General features: G+C 37.3%; 1 protein-coding gene across 3 annotated transcripts in view; it reads left to right on the top strand.

Annotated features, from left to right (window-relative positions):
• The window catches only part of LOC306860989 (PR domain zinc finger protein 5-like), a 93473-nt gene that overhangs the window by 5345 nt on the left and 64563 nt on the right, over window positions 1-23565 (top strand). For all 3 annotated transcript variants that reach the window (XR_013783437.1, XM_079403033.1, XM_079403034.1), the window contains exons 3-8: window positions 8410-8532; window positions 11140-11314; window positions 12169-12346; window positions 12428-12523; window positions 12636-12757; window positions 14590-14669. Coding sequence is in view for 2 of the 3 variants with exons in the window: in XM_079403033.1 (XP_079259159.1) it covers window positions 8410-8532; window positions 11140-11314; window positions 12169-12346; window positions 12428-12523; window positions 12636-12757; window positions 14590-14669 (774 nt within the window). In the remaining variant the exon portion in view is untranslated. The remainder of the gene's footprint in view (window positions 1-8409; window positions 8533-11139; window positions 11315-12168; window positions 12347-12427; window positions 12524-12635; window positions 12758-14589; window positions 14670-23565) is intronic.

Raw genomic sequence — 23565 nt, 5'->3', positions numbered from 1 at the left:
TACTTTACACCATATTACCAGAAAACACTTTAAAGTTCAACTAATTGCATTTAATATAACTTTAAACTATAATACTTCTTCAGTATTTTGCATTTAATATGTGTCTGAAATATTACATTCATTTTGCACTTAATTAAATTCTGGTGAAGAGTGACATGGCTTAACTTTTCTCTCATTCCTTGTAAGTCTGTTGGACTGTTTTATTTTTCACCAGACAAAAACCTCTCTCAACAAGTCACATGACTTGTGGTTTCATTCATGTCTGTAGCACAAACAGTGCGGAATGAGTTACACCAATGTTTAATACTTTGGGTTAGAGGTTTGTTCAGATAATACTAACATTTATAGCGATGTTTGTCTTTGCAAAGACCACTAATACCGTTTTCAGTTTTGTTTGTGTTTGTATCTCTCTGAACTGTGATCTTTGAGGTCTGACTGAATTTTAACCGTCTTGGAGATTTTGTTGCCCCTCTTGTTGAGACAGACGCATCACTGCTCATCTCCAGGCAACCATTAATTGGACGAGACGTGCCAGCATGAACTCAACTCACGCTGACTCTCCCATGCCAGACACGTCTCCCAGTGCATGCCGTATCTAATATCCCATCAAATATCTGCTCTCGAAACTAAAGATATGGGTTTATTTTCGGCAGCATTAAAGTTTTAATTATAACGCAGACCAGATTGGGTTCAGCCACATTAGAGTTGTGATTTATTGATCTGCCTGCCCTGATGACACTATTCTGCACTAAGTATAGTGATCTTAAATTCTCCCAAATTACACACTTGTGCATATAATTATTATGATAGCTCATCTTAGTATGCAATCTTTGACTGTGCCGCTCTTTCATTCTGCTTGTGTGTTGTGATGCAGGCAATTTAAGGGAATTTACCTTTCAAGATTAGTCAGAATAAGTCGCTATTAGTCGGCGTTTCAGTAAGTTAAGAACAAGAGATGTCTCAAAATAATAATTTGTATCCAAAAACAGTGGGACCAAGATACTCGTCAGATTTGGGAAAAGAGCATTCCTGTGGGAAGTGAGCAATGTTCCTGATTCAAGACATCCAGCATCTACCATCTGTGCGCTTACAATGATGAAAAAGATGTCCTGTTTGAGAATATGTCTGATCACATCTCTAGTAATTTTTTTTTAAATGTGTTTATTTCATACTAAGTATAGTTCAAATATGTAACACATTTATTGACATATTGCTCCAGACTTACTGATATAAAAATTGTAATGCAACTTTATTTGGAGTGCTATACTTATGCACAATGCACATTTCTTAATATTAAGCCTAAATATCAATATGGACAAGGATTGTATGGTCTTTGAATACTATCAGTCTTTAAATGCAAGATATGTGATTGTACCTGAAGTATACTTTCAATGGTTCCACTTTAGCAAAATCAAATATCCTTCAGTATATCGTTAGCTTGACTTCAGCACAATTAAAGTGCATTAAATACAAAAAGTAGTTGTGCCAGTTTTATTATATTAAAGTAGAATTGTAGGGTATTTTTAATAAGTACATAAATGTATTTGTGGTATATTCAATCACTATTTAAAATACATTTTAGTTAGTATATATATTTAGTCATTTAGCAGACGCTTTTATCCAAAGCGACTTACAAATGAGGACATAAGAAGCAATCAAAACCAACAAAAGAGCAACAACATGCAAGTGCTATTACAAGTCTTGGTTAGCCTAACGCAGTACAGATAATAATTATTATTATTATTATTTATTTATTTGTTTTTAAATAAAAATACATATAGAGAAAATAAAATTAGAATAGAGAGTGCTAGAGTTAGAGGGTCAAGTAAAGATGGAACAGATGAGTTTTTAGCCGTTTCTTGAAGATGGGTAAGGATTCGGCTACTCTGATCGAGTTGGGCAGGTCATTCCACCAGATGGGAACAGTTAATGAAAAAGTCCGTGACAGTGTTTTTGTGTGTCTTTGGGATGGTACAATAATGTGTCGTTCACTTGAAGAACGCAAGCTTCTAGAGGGCACATTCTGAAGTAATGAATTTAGGTAAAGGGGTGGAGAGCCAGTGGTGGTTCTGTAGGCAAACATTAATGCCTTGAATTTAATGCGAGCAGCTATTGGTAGCCAGTGCAAATTGATGAACAGAGAGGTGCGTTCTTTTCGGCTCATTAAAGATTAATCTTGGATTAATTGTAGAGGTTTAATAGAAATGGCTGGAAGACCTGCCAAGAGAGCATTGCAATAGTCAAGTCTGGACAGAACAAGAGCCTGAACAAGGAGTTGTGTTGCATGTTCTGAGAGAAAGGGCCTGATCTTCTTAATATTGTATAATGCAAATCTGCAGGACCAGGCAATTTTAGCAGTGTGGTCTGAGAAAGTCATCTTATCATCAATCACAACTCCAAGGTTTCTGGCTGTTTTTGAAGGAGTTATGGTTGATGAGCCTAACTGGAAGGTGAGATTGTGATGAAGCGATGGGTTAGCTGAAACTACAAGCAGTTCTGTCTTAGCTAGGTTGAGTTGAAGGTGATGGTCCATCATCCAGGAAGAAATGTCTGTTGAGATGTGAGCAGCTATCGTCGGATCATCAGGATGGAATGAGAGGTGGAGTTGAGTGTCATCAGCATAGCAGTGATATGAAAAGCCATGTTTCTGAATGACAGAACTTAGTGATGCCATGTAGACAGAAAAGAGAATTGGTCCAAGAACTGAGCCCTGAGGCACCCCAATAGCTAGATGTTGCGACTTGGATACCTCACCTCTCCAAGATACTTTGAAGGACCTATCAGAGAGGTAAGACTCAAACCACTGGAGTGCGGTTCCTGAGATGCCCTTTCTCAATAGGGTTGACAAGAGGATCTGATGGTTGACCGTATCAAAAGCAGCAGACAGATCCAGCCAGATAAGTAATGAAGATTTGGAAGCCGCTCTTGCAAGTCTTAGGGCTTCAACAACAGAAAGCAAGGCAGTTTCGGTCAAATGTCCACTTCTGAAGCCAGATTGGTTACTGTCCAGGAGGTTGTTCTGTGTGAGAAAGACAGAGACTTGGTTGAACACAACTCGTTCAAGTGTTTTTGCAATGAAAGGAAGAAGGGAAACCGATCTATAGTTCCCTAAAAGAGTTGGATTAAGAGTGGGATTTTTAAGAAGTGGAGTTATACGAGCCTGTTTAAATGCTGAGACAAAAATTCCAGTGTGAAGGGATGTGTTAATGATGTGAGTGAGTGCAGGTACAACTGCAGGAGAAATGGCTTGAAGGGGATAAGATGGAATAGGATCAAGCGGACAGGTAGTAGGATGACTGGAAAGGATGAGTTTAGAGACTTCTGCATCAGAGAGTGGAGAGAAGGATGTGAACGAGTGTATGTGTGCTGGTAAGATATGCTTGATAGATTGTGGTGTGGAAAATTGTGCAGTGAGGTTTGTAATTTTATTAATGAAGAATGTGGCAAAGTCGTCAGCTGTTAGAGATGATGAAGGAGGGGGAGGAGAGGACAAAGGACGGAGGAAAATGTTTTAAAGAGCATGCGAGAGTTAGGCAAATTGTTAATTTTGTCATGATAGTATGTCCTTTTAGCAGTGGAAACATTAGCAGAGGAGTGATCGGTATAAATTAAGGTCAGTAGGATTTTGTGATTTGCGCCATACCCTTTCTGCAGCCCTGAGTTTAGAACGATGTTCGCGGAGAACATCAGATAGCCAAGGGGCAGAAGGGGTGGTACGGGCTGGCCTGGAAGATAAGGGGCAGAAAGTATCTAAACAAGACGTCAGAGTGGAACAGAAAGTATCAGTAGCACTGTTAGCATCAAGAGATGATAACTGTTTAGGGGGGGGAAGCGAAGATGAAACCATAGCAGATAGCCGGGAGGGTGAGAGTGAGCGCAAGTTACGACGAAAAGTGACATGTGGAGGAGTATGTGATGTGTCAGGAATCATGTTGAGGTTAAGAGTAAGGAGGAAGTGATCTGAGGTGTGCAGTGGAGTAACCAGTACATGATCAGTGGAGCAGTATATATATATATATATATATATATATTAGGGCCGGGACTCGATTAAAAAAATTAATCTAATTAATTAGAAGCTTTGTAATTAATTAATCGAAATTAATCGCATTTTAATCGCATATAAATATTTGACCTGAGAACAGTGAGAAGTAAGTTTTTTTTATATGGATTTTTAAATTTCCCATCCACAGGGCCAACCAAAGCGGTCTCATCAGCTTCTTTGTCCATGTTCACTGTGGTTTGTTTTTGGCTGTTTCTCAATATGCGTTCTTCAGCGATCTAGCGTCCTTGTGTTCTCGTTCTACGTCATCATTAACCGTCGAAGTTCAGTTCCAATTCTCAAGAACGTAAGTATAGAGGATGCATGAAAGTGCCCGGATATGTTCTTGAAACTGAGGATGCATCGAGTGCAGACTTGAGAGAATCGAGCCGTTAGAAATCCCAGAAAACGCTGTGGGTGGCCGGTGTACGGAAGCCTGTAAGCTTTAAAGTCGCTCTCACAAATACTTAACGGCTCTTCAAGTTGAAAGTAAACATTTATCGTTTTGTTTTGGTTAATTTTAATAAAGTTATAAGACCTGGAGAAAGTCTGCATTTTTATTGGCATATTAAAATGAATCTTAACAGTAAAACATATAACGCTGTAAAATAAAACAATACAATTATATGAAAGTAATATCTATAATAGTATGAAATGTTTTAATAAGTTATGATATGACATTTTGTAATATTTATTGTTCATTGGCCGTTTCTTATGCTGAGACTATGCGGTCAGTTAAGCAGGAATGCAGTACATCTCAGTTCTCATAAGTGTGCGTTCTGTGTTCTCGCGTCCTTCCGAGTTCGTTCTTCCAAGGAAGCTTGCCAATACTAGGGCTGGGTATCGTTCAAAAAATTTCGATATTGATACCGATACCTTGAGTTCGATACCGGTTCCTGAACGGTACTTTTTTCGATACCAGTTTTATAAAATCAGTTTTAATAAGATTACATTATCTGAAAAAACTATTTTTTTTAGCTTGTTGATATTTATACAGACTCAAAGCCTCATCTCCTGAGCCACTGCACAAAGGAACAAAATATATCCAACACAATAAATAAATAAATAATTTTAATAAAGTTCAAATTGTTTTCAGTTTACACATCTGTTAGGCTACGTTTACATTTGTGCATGTTCATTTTAAAACACATAGCTCAGACAGAATCATCATTTCTAGGATGTTAAAGACTTCAAGAAATGTAAAACCTTCATCCACTTTCATAAGTGGGTGTTTTATTTTCTTTCACCATATGTTTTATTGTTATTAAATTCTGGTGTAGTATGTCTAATTATTTGAATGCATAAAAACAACTTAGTTTATTTAAATTTATTCTTAAAATAGCCTAATGAAATGTTTTATTTTTCCTCAGAAATTCTGTGTTCTGTATCTGGTTTTCAAATCAAGACATAAAACATTAATTTAATTTCTCTTTAAATTATTGAAAATCAAAGTTTATTTATTTTGGCAAACAAAGGGAGGTTACTATTAAAATTAAAACATGGAATAACTGTTGAGTGATCATTACTAAAAAAAAAAAAAAGTTTTAATAATTTTAATAGTAGCCTAGTATTAGCAGTGCTGTCTGCTGAACAATATTAATACCGTTAATATTAAAACCGAACTTTTATTTTGACGGGTTGCCTGGAATACCTTTACAGTTCTGTGTGTATATGAGATGAGTTAGTTTTACTCGAATCAAACGGTAAAATGCTCATGAAGTGACTTTCAGAGCAGGTCTGGAGATGTTGTTCATGTCCTCATTTAGTGAGGCGGCAGACGCTGAAATGACCGCGAACGTCACTCGAGCTTCAGTCTGTGTATAATGAACAAACCGCGCGATTTAAAGAGCTGACTGCTCCGTGCGCTTTCGAAACGCTCTCGCGGAGGTCAAACACTGATCAATCTGCACGTCGCCGTTTCTAGTCAAACACAGCTAGTGATGCAGGCTTATTGGCTCACTGATGTGATGAGATTAACCCCTTAGGTATCGAAATTTGGTACCGAACGACAAGACGTTTTTCGATACTCGGTGGTATCGAGGCAATTCGGTCGGTGCCTAAAAAGTATCGAACTCGATACCCAGCCCTAGCCAAGACCGGTCTCCACGAACGCAAGTCCGTTCTGACGCTAGTTGGTGCTCCAGTATAATCGGTCCGCCGAAACTCATCCAGTGAGAAACGTTCCGCGGTGCAAAAATAAGTGCGATTAAAATGCGTTAAAAAAAATTAACGCGTTATTTTTGTGTAATTAATTAATCTAAATTAACGCGTTAAAGTCCCGGCCCTAATATATATATATATATGTGTATATATATATTTTTTACGAAGGACATCTGTAGGTTGTACTTGTAACTGGTGCTCTCAATGTAATACTGTTGTGTAAGCAAATTTATTAGTAAAATAGAGCTTGATAACTGCTGTGTAGGTTTATGGAAATGCGTTGTCATTGGATATTGTCAGTCTTGTTTTATCAATGAATAATATCATTATGCATGCATAATAAGTAGGGATCCATTATTAAAATTCTGATCATGTCATGTTTTGGTAGATTCAAATATATGAAGTTTCTGTCAAAAATAAATTCAAAATAAAATACTAAAGATGCGCAGTGAATAATTAGTGCTGAAAAGGCGTGGACACAGTTATTTCTGCGCCTGACCTTATTGAATATGCATTTGTAGGATTTTCCCTTTCAGACGCAAAATTTATGGGAGGAGAGAATTCAAATGAATCACGCAACGCGTTTTACTAAAATTTGCACTTGTCAAATTACTGGTAGGCCTATGTGCTCCATTATTTAATGCCCAAAAAAGCACGTCTTAAACTATTTTGCGCTTGAAATGGATGCAATTATTGTTGCTAGAGGAGGCACCGCAGTGAACAGAGAGCGCGTGGCAGAAGGGAGAGGGTTTTTTTCCACACATATTAGCCAAATTTTATTTTGAATGCCAGAAGAACACATTATCTGAACATTTAGTTTGCCAAGCCGTGTTATTTTTAATTTGCTTCAGGAAATAAAAGACGACTTTGAATCCTCAACTAGTTACGCAATACCAGCTCTATCAAAACTTCATGCAAACCTTCATTTTTTGTCCTCCGGTTCATTTCAACGTACTGTGACATCTTTATTTCTTTATTCTTTATTTGCGACTATGGTTGGTAAATTGCGTTGGTCGATATGTAAATGGAATGTGTTCTTTAATTTGCGCAGTTGTTAGTAAATCACCCGCAGAAATTTCCACGCCCATCGGAGCTGTTTTGGAATTGGAATTGAATTTGTTTAATTTGCCCTGTTTAGTAAAACTGGCCCATGGTTTGCAAAGTTATTACTTGAGGTACATGCAACGATGTTGTACATTCAAAGGAAAGCCTTTGGCTTGAGTTGCAGAAGGCATGGGATAACATTAGTGTTGAAGTTCTCAGGAAAAATATTGACAATGTGTCAGAGAGTGTGCTGCTGTATTTGCTGCAGAAGGTGGACAGACACACCAAACATTGAAGTTAAAAGTGGATAAAAACACTACGACTCACTTCACCTCATATTTATTGTGCTCAGAGAAACAATCTGCATGTTTCATGAACATTATAAAATGAAATCGTAATTTGGAGGCAAAAAAGGTCAATATTTTCAGATCTGTCTGGTATTCTAACAATTTTGGCCACCACTGTATTGTCAATTATTAATATAAAGTCATTGTTGCTTATTAGTATGGTTCAACTGGATCAACGAAGTTCAGCAGCAAACATATTGGTTAATAAAATGGGAGTAAATACGTAAAGGATGTTTGTGTTATTTGACATTTAATTATTGCAGGTTTGTGTCATATTCTGAGTTTGAATTTCTCTGCTTTTATTAATTTTGAGGAATACTGAATCTGTTTTTGTGCAAGTGAGATGAATAAATGCATGCTCGCATTTAGTCTAGACCTACAGTAAACATCATGTTCACTCAGCGAACACAACGCCTCTGAACTTACTCCTGATTTCTCTCAACATGAGGACAGGAGAGCTGGCAGTCAATACATGAGAAAACAAAGTAACTGGTGTTGCTGATTTGCAAAACGTAACTCAGATATTTTCTTGTAACTAAAAAGCCTCACTGAAGTCGAGTTTCACTGGGAGATTATGGTGGATACCGGTTTCATTGAACTTAATATACTGTATGTTCACTGGAGAAGAAGCTTTGTGCGTAATTTTGGGTCCCACTTGGATGCTATGCAATTCATGAAAGCATCTTGAGTGGATAAAGCTTTGGATTGTTAGTTGGACATTGTGCTTTCAGTGACTGTTTAGAGGTTGTTGAGGAGCAGCATCGCCACTTTCATTCTGTTGGGCTGGATTGTGACCTTTGAATCTGTGTGCTTCTGCAGGTTCGAGGGAATAAAGGTGATGTGCTTTATATCCTGGACGCTAGTAACCCTCGCCATGCTAACTGGCTTCGCTTCGTTCATCAGGCCCCTTCACAGGAGCAGAAGAACCTGGCCGCCATTCAGGTATGAGAAGATGCCACAGCCTGATAACCACAGAGATCTCTTCACACTCTCACAATTTAGGGTTAGCATGTTGCTAAGCTGACACATGTCACATGTACATGTGAGAGCTTTCCACACACAGATTTTGCTATAAATTTGCCGAACTGATCAACAGAAAGCTGCTTAGTTTGAATGTTTTAAATTTTTATTTTTTTAGCATTAGTTTAAAATTTAAATTTGGTAAAAATATATTCACCCTCAGGCCATCCAAGATGTAGATGAGTTTGTTTCTTCATCAGGTTTGGAGAAATGTTGCATTGCATCACTGGTTCAGCAATGGATCCTCTTCAGTGAATGGGTGCCGTCAGAATGAGAGTCCAAACAGCTATATAATAATCCACAAGTGATCAACACCACTCCAGTCATTCAGTTAATGTCTTGAGAAGTGAAAAGCTAGAGAGTCATTAGTAAGATGGTTTAACTTTAAACAGCTCTAAACAAGTATTTGAGTGGATTTTGATGTGAGAGACAACAGGAGATGGACTTTTTCACTGGAGGAAGTGTTTTTGGATTATGGATCTGTATTTTGGCCAGAAATTATGGTTTAAAGTTAAAAACGTCTGGACTGGAGTGGTGTGGATTATTGTGGTGTTTTTCTCAGCTGTTTGGACTCTCATTCTGACGGCACCCATTCACTGCAGAGGATCCATTGCTGAACAAGGGATGTAATGCTACATTTCTACAAATCTGATGAAGAAACAAACTCATCTACATCTTGGATGGACTGAGGTTGAGTAAATTTACAGCAAATTTTCATATTTGGGAAAACTATTCCTTTAATTTGTAATTTTTCTCACTTCTGATATTTTTGATGGATTTGTCCACTGAGATTGTTGCAGTGCTTTGAGGGTTTGCCTTCAGAACATGTGTGTTCTGCGCATAATTGCCGGTCTGGTTTTGCAACAGCCTTTGCATATAGGGTACACCTATGATTCCTTAAAGTGCTGCTTACGTAGGCCACTCATTAGGTTTGAGTAAAGATCCACCGAGTGTGACATCAGCTTTGCATAAGGCTCAGAAACAGAAGCAGACAGCGGAGGGAATGAGACGGAATGAGTTGTTTGTTATGTCTGGCAGTGCTGATGTAATTTCATACTGCCAGAGATCTGAAAACACCAAAGAGTGTGTAGATAAGAGGAGTGTAATGAGCCTTAGATCAATAACACACACACACACACACACACACACACACACACACACGTGGGCGTACACATTTGAGGTCACGTGAGCTAGATGAGTATAGCAACCGATGGTGCATTGATCTGGCAACCTCCAGTGCCCTAATCACAGATTGAAATTAAATGTACAGTATATATAGCTGGTGTCATTAACACAAATGCCATTGTGATAAACATGACACTAAAATAATACAATAAATAATAATTTAACAACATACAGAATTCTGTGAATATCAGTTTACATTATTTATTATAAATTCAAATATGACTTATTGTTTTTCACTTCCAAAAACCGTGATTTTACAGTATCTTTCTTTAAAATCACAAAATGAAGTGTCCAGTGATATCTGTTACATCGTTTCCCTGTATATAGTAAGGAAACTTAATGTTAACCAATTAACAGGTTTTTTCAGTAGATTTTTAGTCTTTTATTTTTTACAGTCACTTTCATTTGAAAATAATATCTCCGTAAAGATGGCTAAACTCCAAAATACTGTTTGATTATGCTTAATTCATCTAGAGAAGCAGAAATTGTGATTTTTGTGGTTAAAATACAATTAAGTGAAGTCCTATGTGTTCCCATAATATTGTTTTGTTTTTCAATAAACAAAATTAATACTATACTATGCTAACTATAAATGATACATTTTTAAAATTGATTTTTTTATTATGAATTCTTTCACATGGATGGAAGCAGACTGGTTTGCTCAGTCGTTGCAGTGTGTCTGTGAACGGGTCTCTGGTGAGTTTGGGATGTTGGCGATCTGATGGCCATTACAGCAGAATCAAGAGAAGAGAGTCTGTGTTTCCTCACACATGACACTTCTCTCACCATCTCCCTGTGGAGAAATCTGGGGCTGTGTTTTTAACATAATGTACAGCAACTGTGCTTATTTCTGCATGACCTTTTAGGAAATGAAGGTCTGATAAAGCCATTAAACAGAGGTTCAAGTGTTTGGCCTTTGACCTTAATCAGGAAGCGCTGCTGATCTTGCGCTTCCCCTCGTGTGAATGTTTAATTGCGTCTCCCAGCAGATCTCTGTTGTGTTGTCTGTTTAGTGTCAGACGACACCTGGATCTTTGCTTTTCTACGTCTAATTCAGTTTATGTCTTTTGTAATAAGACACACACACAGACACAACAGTTACATCTGGTTCTTTTGGCTAAAAGTATTATTGCAATATTTGACCAGTATCAGCATGGGAACTGAGAATATGTTGAAAATGAACCAGCTTACTGCTTTAACTCAAGTTAATAACAACATGCAAACTCTAATATTTATTTTTGCATTTATTTTCTTTGGTAAAGCATATATTTTTCTAACAAAGTCTTTGCTGTCACTTGATCAGTTGAATGTGAATGAAGCAGCTGACACTGTTTCTTTAAACAGGACGGAGAGAATATCTTCTATCTGGCTGTTGATGACATCGAGACAGATACAGAGCTTCTGATTGGCTACCTGGACAGCGATATGGAGGAGGAAGAGGAGGACCTTGAGGAAGACCAGGACATCAAAGATGAAGATGGGAACAGTATAGAGAGCAAACACCTCAGTGCAGAAACAGGTATGTGTGTTTAGTGTCTTTCTAAAATGGATAATGAATGAATGGTTTTATGAACAATTTACACAGAAATGAGTGATTGGGTGGGTCTACAGATAGACATCTAGATCACAACAATTTGGCATAAATATAATGACATGAATAATAATAACAACTGTTGTGAATAAATACAAATTTCATTTTATTGTAGTCTTATGGTCATGTAGTCATTTTTGTGTCGAAAAGAAGCAGTAAAACAATAATTAAAAATCAGTTCTGCATATCCATTATGCACTTAGGTGTAGTTCACCAAAAAATGAACGTTTCCTGAAAATTTCCTCACCCTCGGGACATCCGAGATTTAGATGAGTTTGTTTCTTCATCAGATTTGTAGAAATGTAGCATTGCATCTCTTGCTCACCAATGGATGCTCTGCAGTGAATGGGTGCCGTCAGAATGAGAGTCCAAACAGCTGATAAAAACACCACAATAATCCACTCCACTCCAGTCCATCAGTTAATGTCTTGTGATGCAAAAGCTGCATGTTTGTAAGCAAAACCATGATCCAAGAATCCATCATTTAACTTAAAATCGTCATTTCTGGCCAAAATATGAGTCTATAATCCATAATAACATAAAAAATGTCCATCTCCTGTTGTCCTCTCTTATCAAAACCCACCAACATATTTGTTCAGAACTGTTTTGGACTGTTTTTGTTTGTAAACGGTGCTTGATCTGTGCATATTTCTCTCCTGATTCACACAACTTATTATGTCATTGTATTATGTTTTGTGAAAAATATGGCAGCATTATATCAACCAATGCAAAACTCGTATCAGCCAAACACTGGTTCATAAAGTACATTTAATTGTGTGTAGAGCTGGTGATTAAGAAGGAAGATTACCCATGTCTGCTGTGTGAGAGCAGCTTCCCCAGTGAAGAAGTGTTAGCTGAACATCTTCAGAGTCTTCATCAGAGAGGAAGTACAGAGGACAAAGAGTTCAAATGTCGCACCTGCGGAAAAGAGTTTCCTGTCAAACAGGCCCTGCAGCGCCAGTCAGTACCACACACACACACACACACTTTCACAATATACATCTTATCAGTGTCTCATGTGTTAATGCTGTTGATTTGCAGTGTTCTTCACTGTACAGAGAGCTCCGCTTCATCAGGAGACCCTTCAAAAGCTCATCAGTGTGTCCTGTGTCACAACACCTTTTGTTCAGAGTCCAGGTACATCAATATTTAGTCGTTTACATTCTAATATGCAGTCCCCATTTTCATGACATGGCAATATGGCACATTTCATAAGAGAGCAACTAAAATTGAGTGTTTTTACGTGCAGTTTTGAGCAGCACAAAGAGGTGTGTAAAGGAGACGGTCGGTTCATCTGTAAGGTTGAGAGCTGTGGGAAAAGGTTCAGGAGTAAAGACGCCCTGAAGAAACACAAAAGCAACGTCCACACAGGTTTGTCTTACACACACACACGTGAAAGTGAGACCGAGGCGAGTGCGAAATTACCCGTCTGTAATGAGAGTCTAATCAGCGGCTGTTTAACATCTTCATTAATCTCTTCATTTCTCATCCGCTCTTCATCCCCTCTGTCTGTCAGATAAACGCTAAGCGCTCCCTCCCTCTCTACACTCATCTTTTCACCAGACTCTGTCTCTCTGCCAGAAGCGCAGACATCTGAGCAAATTAGTCAAAGACCCCTAATCGGCTGATGAAAGCGCGTATCAGAATATTTTCAGTGTTATTGTCAGTAATTATAATTGGACAGTTTAGCCACATGCAAGTGAATCAGTCATTTGCAAATGAATCCAAACAGTAAGCTATTAAGCGATTAAGCCTCAGCACTTGTGGAAGTGCTTACAGCTACATTAATGACTGTGTGTTTTGCTGTTATGAGAGTTTTTAAAGTGGACATGGAAAACAGGACACTTGATGTAAGGCTTGATGTAAACATTACATTGTTCTGTTCTGTTCATAAATATCATGTTTGTCAAGTTTTCAGACAGAAAATGTCAAATTAAGCTAACTGGTATAAAAGTAGGTATCTCATATTATAATTAATACATCTTTATACACTTTGAATGCCTACGATTTGACAACTTCTGTTTTACCTGTTTGTTTGCAATAAAGTTATTTTATTATTAGTGTGAATTGTTTGCAACAAATGCAAACAATTCAAAGAACTTCTAACCGTGACATTAAAGCCAACCCAAGAAGCACTCTGGACGTTAAAATATTCTCACAATCACAACTAATGTCACATTTGTCATTGTACGATGAAATTCAGTCATTTCAATAGAAATCTTGGAGTCTGGAATGTCCCTGTGCAGACTTTGCACTGGATTTAAGTTTTGTTCAACTTTGAACACACAAATTTGCTTTGGTGATCAATATATACTTATTGAAGAGACCCAAAATGTAAACACTGTTTCATAACACATTTACTCAAGTTGTTCCAAACCTGCATGGAAGAAACACTAACACTTGACTTTTCATTTCTTGGTGAAATATCCCTTTAAGATTTAACAGCATGCCAGCATCTCAAGAAATTTAAAACCAATCACAAGAAATTTAAAGAAGCAATACAAAATAAAAAATAAAAAAATAAAAATAAATCAATTATTAATAATAAAGGTCATTGCACACTGAGTCCGAAGTTTCTCAGTTTTTTCGCATTCCCCATCCTTTCCTATCAAAATGCATGCTACGGATGCGAAAAAGCAAAACAATCGAACCTGATCCGATTTTTTTTTGACGGACTACAGTTTCGGAGGTAGTGTGCAAACGTTATTGACAAAACATGAGGTCGTATTTATTTTTTAACGTGCAAAAATTTCAGACGAAAATTTTGGACTCTGTGTGCAGAGACCTTAACTGTCAGTGAGAAGATGGGAAACAATTAAACACTAAATTTTGACGTTTTTGCCACAAGAAACATTGACTAATATTAAAGTGTATTTATTACCGAATAAAATGCTAGAATATGAATAGAAAGTGTAGAATACGACATTTTAAACCTTTTAAAATACCAGTTCTTTAAGAACTGTTTTGAGGTGTCCACTTCCTTTTCTATGGGAAATGCGTATTAGCTGACCTTTCACCCCTGTTAAATATAGTTGTTTTCGTCTTGGTGTTGTACTTCATGTTGAACCAGGAACTGATTTATGTAAGGACTTCCTGATGTTTATTTGGAACTGATGTAGCGTCTCCATTAGCAGCTCCTCATGCCATCAGGATGTGTCCTGCTGCTCATGTGATGTATGATCTGTGTGTGTGTGTGTGTGTAGGGAGTGCTCGCAGGAAGTTGGTATGCACCATCTGTAATAAGAAGTGCTCATCCTCACTCAACCTGCAGGAGCACCGCAAGGTCAGATCATCCCTCCATAAATCTCCTCCTATCGTTCTTCCAGTCCATCTCTTCATATTTCTTACCTTTCGCTCGTCTATTTTGGCTTTAATCTTTCTCCTCTGTCAGGCCATCTATCCGTCTGTTTTTTCTCTGGCCCTGTCTCAAATGGCACCCTCAGCACTTGCAAGGATCCATACTTTGAGGCCACACTTTAGCACTAAAGAAATTATGCAAATCAGGTAATGGAATGAACATGCTCAAAACTCTAGTGCTGAACACAATTTGCACCACGTAATTCGCAATCTTGCAGGCTTGATTTGAGTGCTTTGTTGTGAAGGATGTAGCAGATGATTAAGATCTGACATACTTTGCTGGGACCATAGAGAGCCATAGAGCACATTTAAACACAATTATAAATCTATGATTCTGTGTAAATTTATTTATGTAAAAAGGAGCCAAATTTGCAACTAAAAGTATGACAATGACTTCATTTAATCATTAGATTAAACTTACTTTTATAAACTTCTCCAAGAAAAAAAAAAAAGAATTAAAAAACAGAAGTGAAGTGAAGTGACATACGGCCAAGTATGGTGACCCATACTCAGAATTCGTGCTCTGCATTTAACCCATCCAACGTGCACACACACACCGTGAACACACACACACCATGAACACACACACACAGCAGTGAACACACACACACCGTGAACACACACCCGGAGCAGTGGGCAGCCATTTATGTTGTGGCACCCGGGGAGCAGTTGGGGGTTCGGTGCCTTGCTCAAGGGCACCTCAGTCGTGGTATTGAGGGTGGAGAGAGCGCTGAACATTCACTCCCCCCAGCTACAATCCCTGCCGGCCCGAGACTCGAACCCGCAACCTTTGGATTACGAGTCCGACTCTCTAACCATTAGGCCACGACTCATATGAGTAATATATGAGTCTAATAAAAATTTTGTTTTGTTTTGTTTCTTATATATAAAAAAAGTAATTGTGTATGTTTCTCACAATTCTGACTCTGAAAAAATCTGAATGGCCTGATATAAACTGCATTTCCAATTTTTTTTTCTCAGAATTGCAAGCTATAAACTCACAAATGCGTGTAATAAAGTCGGAGTTGCATGATATAAAGTCAGAATTGCTTGATATAAAGTATCAGTTGCGTGTTATAAAGTCAGAATTGCTTGATATAAAGTCGCAGTTGCGTGTTATAAAGTCAGAATTGCTTGATATAAAGTCGCAGTTGCGTGTTATAAAGTCAGAATTGCTTGATATAAAGTCGCAGTTGCGTTATAAAGTCAGAATTGCTTGATATAAAGTAGCAGTTGCGTGTTATAAAGTCAGAATTGCTTGATATAAAGTCGCAGTTGCGTGTTATAAAGTCAGAATTGCTTGATATAAAGTCGCAGTTGCGTGTTATAAAGTCAGAATTGCTTGATATAAAGTCACAGTTGCGTGTTATAAAGTCAGAATTGCATGATATAAAGTCGCAGTTGCGTGTTATAAAGTCAGAATTGCATGATATAAAGTTGCAGTTGCGTGTTATAAAGTCAGAATTGCTTGATATAAAGTAGCAGTTGCGTGTTATAAAGTCAGAATTGCTTGATATAAAGTCGCAGTTGCGTGTTATAAAGTCAGAATTGCTTGATATAAAGTCGCAGTTGCGTGTTATAAAGTCAGAATTGCTTGATATAAAGTCACAGTTGCGTGTTATAAAGTCAGAATTGCATGATATAAAGTCGCAGTTGCGTGTTATAAAGTCAGAATTGCTTGATATAAAGTCGCAGTTGCGTGTTATAAAGTCAGAATTGCATGATATAAAGTCGCAGTTGCGTGTTATAAAGTCAGAATTGCTTGATATAAAGTCGCAGTTGCGTGTTATAAAGTCAGAATTGCTTGATATAAAGTCACAGTTGCGTGTTATAAAGTCAGAATTGCTTGATATAAAGTCACAGTTGCGTGTTATAAAGTCAGAATTGCATGATATAAAGTTGCAGTTGCGTGTTATAAAGTCAGAATTGCTTGATATAAAGTAGCAGTTGCGTGTTATAAAGTCAGAATTGCTTGATATAAAGTCGCAGTTGCGTTTTATAAAGTCAGAATTGCTTGATATAAAGTCGCAGTTGCGTGTTATAAAGTCAGAATTGCTTGATATAAAGTCACAGTTGCGTGTTATAAAGTCAGAATTGCATGATATAAAGTCGCAGTTGCGTTATAAAGTCAGAATTGCTTGATATAAAGTAGCAGTTGCGTGTTATAAAGTCAGAATTGCATGATATAAAGTAGCAGTTGCGTGTTATAAAGTCAGAATTGCTTGATATAAAGTAGCAGTTGCGTGTTATAAAGTCAGAATTGCATGATATAAAGTAGCAGTTGTGTGTTATAAAGTCAGAATTGCTTGATATAAAGTAGCAGTTGCGTGTTATAAAGTCAGAATTGCTTGATATAAAGTAGCAGTTGCGTGTTATAAAGTCAGAATTGCTTGATATAAAGTCACAGTTGCGTGTTATAAAGTCAGAATTGCTTGATATAAAGTTGCAGTTGCATGTTATAAAGTCAGAATTGCTTGATATAAAGTTGCAGTTGCGTGTTATAAAGTCAGAATTGCATGATATAAAGTTGCAGTTGCGTGTTATAAAGTCACAATTGCATGATATAAAGTCGCAGTTGCGTGTTATAAAGTCAGAATTGCTTGATATAAAGTCGCAGTTGCGTGTTATAAAGTCAGAATTGCTTGATATAAAGTCGCAGTTGCGTGTTATAAAGTCAGAATTGCTTGACATAAAGTAGCAGTTGCGTGTTATAAAGTCAGAATTGCTTGATATAAAGTCGCAGTTGTGTGTTATAAAGTCAGAATTGCTTGACATAAAGTAGCAGTTGCGTGTTATAAAGTCAGAATTGCTTGATATAAAGTCGCAGTTGCGTGTTATAAAGTCAGAATTGCTTGATATAAAGTCGCAGTTGCGTGTTATAAAGTCAGAATTGCTTGACATAAAGTAGCAGTTGCGTGTTATAAAGTCAGAATTGCTTGATATAAAGTCGCAGTTGCGTGTTATAAAGTCAGAATTGCTTGATATAAAGTTGCAGTTGCGTGTTATAAAGTCAGAATTGCTTGATATAAAGTTGCAGTTGCATGTTATAAAGTTAGAATTGCTTGATATAAAGTCGCAGTTGCGTGTTATAAAGTCAGAATTGCTTGACATAAAGTAGCAGTTGCGTGTTATAAAGTCAGAATTGCTTGATATAAAGTAGCAGTTGCGTGTTATAAAGTCAGAATTGCTTGATATAAAGTTGCAGTTGCGTGTTATAAAGTCAGAATTGCTTGATATAAAGTTGCAGTTGCATGTTATAAAGTTAGAATTGCTTGATATAAAGTCGCAGTTGCGTGTTATAAAGTCAGAATTGCTTGATATAAAGTAGCAGTTGCGTGTTATAAAGTCAGAATTGCTTGATATAAAGTAGCAGTTGCGTGTTATAAAGTCAGAATTGCTTGATATAAAGTTGCAGTTGCATGTTATAAAGTTAGAATTGCTTGATATAAAGTCGCAGTTGCGTGTTATAAAGTCAGAATTGCTTGACATAAAGTAGCAGTTGCGTGTTATAAAGTCAGAATTGCTTGATATAAAGTAGCAGTTGCGTGTTATAAAGTCAGAATTGCTTGACATAAAGTAGCAGTTGCGTGTTATAAAGTCAGAATTGCTTGACATAAAGTAGCAGTTGCGTGTTATAAAGTCAGAATTGCTTGATATAAAGTTGCAGTTGCATGTTATAAAGTTAGAATTGCTTGATATAAAGTTGCAGTTGCGTGTTATAAAGTCAGAATTGCTTGATATAAAGTAGCAGTTGCGTGTTATAAAGTCAGAATTGCTTGATATAAAGTTGCAGTTGCGTGTTATAAAGTCAGAATTGCTTGATATAAAGTTGCAGTTGCATGTTATAAAGTCAGAATTGCTTGATATAAAGTAGCAGTTGCGTGTTATAAAGTCAGAATTGCTTGATATAAAGTTGCAGTTGCGTGTTATAAAGTCAGAATTGCTTGATATAAAGTTGCAGTTGCGTGTTATAAAGTCAGAATTGCTTGATATAAAGTTGCAGTTGCATGTTATAAAGTCAGAATTGCTTGATATAAAGTTGCAGTTGCGTGTTATAAAGTCAGAATTGCTTGATATAAAGTTGCAGTTGCGTGTTATAAAGTCAGAATTGCTTGATATAAAGTAGCAGTTGCGTGTTATAAAGTCAGAATTGCTTGATATAAAGTTGCAGTTGCGTGTTATAAAGTCAGAATTGCATGATATAAAGTAGGGGTGTCCCCGACTAAGGATTTACATAGTCGAATCGGAATTTTTGAATCTTGCCGACTGATAGTTGAATCATATGTTTGGGGGCGGGGGGCAAAATACCTACATTACCAAGAGTCAAGAAGACAGACATTCGACAGTCATAAATTCTAACGTTAACACACAGGAAAATGTGTGACGCTTTGCAGATACAAACGGGGTAATGTTTTATGTTTGGATTAAAAGATAGTTAACATTAAACGTCAGCGAAACCTAAGAATTTGCAACATTTTTTACAATAGTGCTCTCATTATAACCTTATGTATTTGACATAGTTATTAATAATGTTCTGCATTTCTGTTTAGAGCTGCTCACGCTGAAGATGACCAGTAGAATGAAGCGTTTAGTAAGTTTTTAATCAATGGGATTTAACTCATTTATCTCATATAGATTAAACTTTGTTATTTATACAACATAACGTTAATATTACAACTTACTGGCTATTTGCACAAAATGTCCTAAATGCACATGAAAATTTCTGCGCGGCTCTGAATGAATTCCTTTTGTGGTTGCGTTCTTCACGCAACAACATGCAGAAAAAAATTCACAGCGTTTATTATAATAGTGTTCTCATCATAATGTTATGTAGTCCCAGTCATAGTTATTAATATTCTGCAATGTTGTTTGCCCTGCTCGCGCTGCGCGCTGATGAGATAATCACCATAGTACTACAATGAAGCGCTTTACTGCAGCGCAACTCAACCAAATGTATCTTATACGAGAAAAATAATATACACAGTATATATAAACCGGCTAAAATGTTATGAAATCACTTGTACCCTACCTTATCTAAAACTCCAGTCTTTCACTCTGCCTGTGTCAGTTTGAGTCTTGCTAAATTTTTAAATCCATGCCGCCAAGATGATCGGTCACGGATCATGGAAAGTGAATCTTAAATCTATAGGGGTGTTTGGATTTATTCACGCAACTTAAAATATTTATTTGAAGCTCTTATTTTTTAGATTGATATTTACAGAATTATCATAATAGGCTGCGTATTAATTTATTGGGAGAAAACCGGTAGTTCTATGTGAAATCAGACATTTGAGCACCCCATATAGCCAAAATGGCATGATCATAACACCCCGCGAATATTCGACTGTGAGATTGGTAGTCTAATCAGGCTTCTCCTATCAAAGAATCGAATCATCGACTATTCGGGGTCACCCCTAATATAAAGTGGCAATTGCATGTTACGAAGTTGCAATTGTGTGTAATAAAGTAAGAATAGCAAGATATAAAGTTGCAATTGCAAGTTATATAAATTTGCAATTTCGATTTTTTTTTTTCTCACAGTTGCAAGTTTACATCTCACCATTCTGATTATGTTTCTCAGAATTGCAAGATATAAAGTCAGAATTGCAGGATATACAGTAAACTCGCAATCCAGACTTGTTTTCTCAGAATTGTGAGAAAGTACACCACTTAGGATGAGGCCTCATCTCTTGGATCTCACTTGAGTTCTCGACTTCCTCTTTTTCTCTTTCTTTGGCTGCTGTCTGATCCATATATGTAATTCTGTCCTCATCTGTTTCGTTGTTTTTGAAAAGCTGGAAAAAATAAGAAACGTGTAGCCGTTTTAGACTCTGGTTTGCTCTTGTATGCCGTCCATCTCTCTCTGTCTCTCAGTTGGAGGTGGGCTCCATGTTGATGTTGTAAGGTTTTCCATTGGTGTGAGTGTGTACAGAAAGGTCGTCTTTTGTTTCACTAGCTCATCCCCGTGGCCCTCGTGAAATTTAAGAGTTGGGGAGTCCAGACTGCCCGACCTTCCTGCTGGCGTCAAGGTTCCTCTGCAAAAAAGTATTAGACAAATAGCTTCATCACCATCTCCAAATCACCACAGAAGTCAGAGCTCTGAAATGGTTCCTGGTCCATTTTCTCTTGGGAAGATTCATGGATAGGCTGTGTGGGCGACCTTTTCAAAATATGTACCACTTTTTAGATGCTTTTCACTGAAACCGCAACGCTAAACTTTGGCAGAGTGAGTTGAGAGCGACAAATGAAGGTAATTTGATTTTCTGACTGAAGGAGGTAGGTGAAGAACCACAATTCAGGTTTAATGTTCTTACGACTGGAATGCATCCCAAGCTTCCACTGCTCCACCAAACCAACATCCCGCTCTGTTTTGGCCTGGAGAATGCTATCGTCACTCCCTTTGCCTAAACTTGACGCAAAACAGGCACTTCCTCCTGTCAGCGTTCACTCATCATCAGTTATCAGCACAGCCGTTCTGAGAGCGAGCCTTTCCAGTCGCAGCTGTCCGGATTTGGCTTCAACCTGCAAGAGCATTATGATGCTCTGGTGTGCATTTCTGATTGTTCGGCAGCGGTCAGTCTCTCTTGAGAGGAAATGCTAATGTTTCTGTAAAATTATTCCCGCGAGTAATGTTAAATCCAAACCTGTTTGGCTCTTCTATGTCATTTTGTTTTATTGGACACTTTCTTGCTCTAAAACAAAGATGCATTCAAATGATTTAATATTATGTTAAATTAGAAGGGTTTTATATTTCTGCCCAGGTTCATTGGAAAAATACATGCCTCTTCCTAAATTTCTGCACAACTCAAAAAACACACCTATACGTAAGAATCAGTGCAGTTTCTATTTGAAATGAACACTAGAGGCAATAAAACTCTGATAACTTTTTTTGATTTTTTCACAAATTATGATTTACAGGGCCAGAGTTCCGATTAACAAAGCCTAATTTTCGCACAGTTCCTTGCACAATATTATTTTATGACTTCAAAAAAATTTTAAATGCTGTGAGAGTTGACACTTTTGAACGTTAGCGTAACATAGCTTCATGTGTATGGATTTTCTAACGCAGGTAGCTCACGTGATACCCGATACCTATGCTCCGATATGAATCCCTTGAAACTACGGGTCGACAAAACCGCTTAAACCCACATATAAGGAAGTTAAAATACCACTGTCAGTTGCATCAGCGAATGCGTTTTATAGCATTCTTTGACACTATTGGGTAGGTTTAGGATTGGGTTTGGAGTAGGCGGTACAGGGCCAGCCCAGGCTCTGTTGGTGCCCTAGGCGAGATTTAAAATGTCCTCTTAGACCACTAAAAAATTCTGAAAATGCAGATTTTTCAAAACTTTACCATAACTTAACATGCTGATAAATATTAACGTAAGTAGTAAATAAATTGTGATAATAAATAAACTAATTTGACTTAGTCACCTGAGGAATCACACAAAAATTAAATTAGAAGTGCAAATCAACAAAAAAGTGAATTAAAAAAAAAAAAACGCCTGGATTTCTTTGCAGCAAAGTCATCAATGACTGCATCAAATGACAAATTCTGAGAAACATCATTATTGATGCTGATGACAGCAAGTCCACTGAGACGCTCTTGGGCCATGGTAGACCTCAAGTAGGTTTTAATCAGCTTGAGCTTTGAAAAGCTCCTTTCTACAGCTTAAAAGTTTCGGAAGACATTTAGCGCACTTTTTGGTGAATTAAAAGCAAGCAGTAATGTAACTGAAATTAAAACAACATTACAGAAGCTTACATTTATTTTAAAGAAAATAAAGTAAAATTAAATAAGCAGGTAACTCAAGCTAAAACGTTCCACTGTGTCAGTGTTGCTAGTTAAGATGTTCTAAAAAGGCTGTTTCAAAATACTGCATAAACATCATGGGCTGATACACAGGGATTAACTTGTGATTCTTTCCTCTATATTACTATATTTTTTTCTGCTCCTCTGCATCACTTCCTGCCTTGTGCTCCTGATAATTTTCTTTTTTCACTCATTTTTTGGAAATGATACTTTCAGAGCACATAAATGACAAAACTATTTTAACTGCGTGCGCCATGCATAATTAATGCGTTATGATTATAATTACGTCATGTGTTTAAATTAGTGTTTAAATTAGTCCAACATGACACGCTGTCAAATCTTGTGATTTTTCGTTTGTCAATTTTATATTATTTAACATTATTTTAATCCGAGAAAAAAACAAAAAAACTTTTGTGCGGCGCCCCCCAGTCATTTTGCGCCCTAGGCAACTGCCTATGTCGCCTATGCCACGAGCCGGCCCTGAGGCGGTATGCTATTTTCCAACACGATAGAGCATTATTGTGTGTGCACACCAAAACCAAATGTAATTATTCGCACAAGTAGATTACATACAAAGTCAATGCAAGATGCGAATAGACGCGAATTCGCGCCAGGCGAAGTGAATGACATGAATTTGGTGACGCGATTGCCACAAATGCACGATAAACACCTCAATCGCCAAAATTTCCACCAAAATTTCAACTCAAGCAGAAAACCTGCATGACGCGTTGTTGCACAAGCCAATCAACGAAGAGCTTAATGACACGTCCAGTGTGACATGTCCGGTCGAATCAGACAATGAAGGACAGCATTACGCAATGATTTTATTTGCGCAAGTGACTCGAAAAATTAGTACTCTAGAGCAGTGGTTCTCAAAGTGTGGTACGTGAGCTTCCTCTAGTGGTACGCAGAGGAATCTCGGAATTAAATATAAATTAGGCCGCGTGTCCACCAAAGGCTAGCAAATTTTTTCAATTGCTTTAAATGGGAGCGTCTTTTTTATGCTGAG

This window comes from Barbus barbus (genome assembly GCF_936440315.1).
Source record: "Barbus barbus genome assembly, chromosome: 41".
NCBI lineage: Eukaryota > Metazoa > Chordata > Actinopteri > Cypriniformes > Cyprinidae > Barbus > Barbus barbus.
This window is presented reverse-complemented; position numbering and strand designations above follow the sequence as displayed.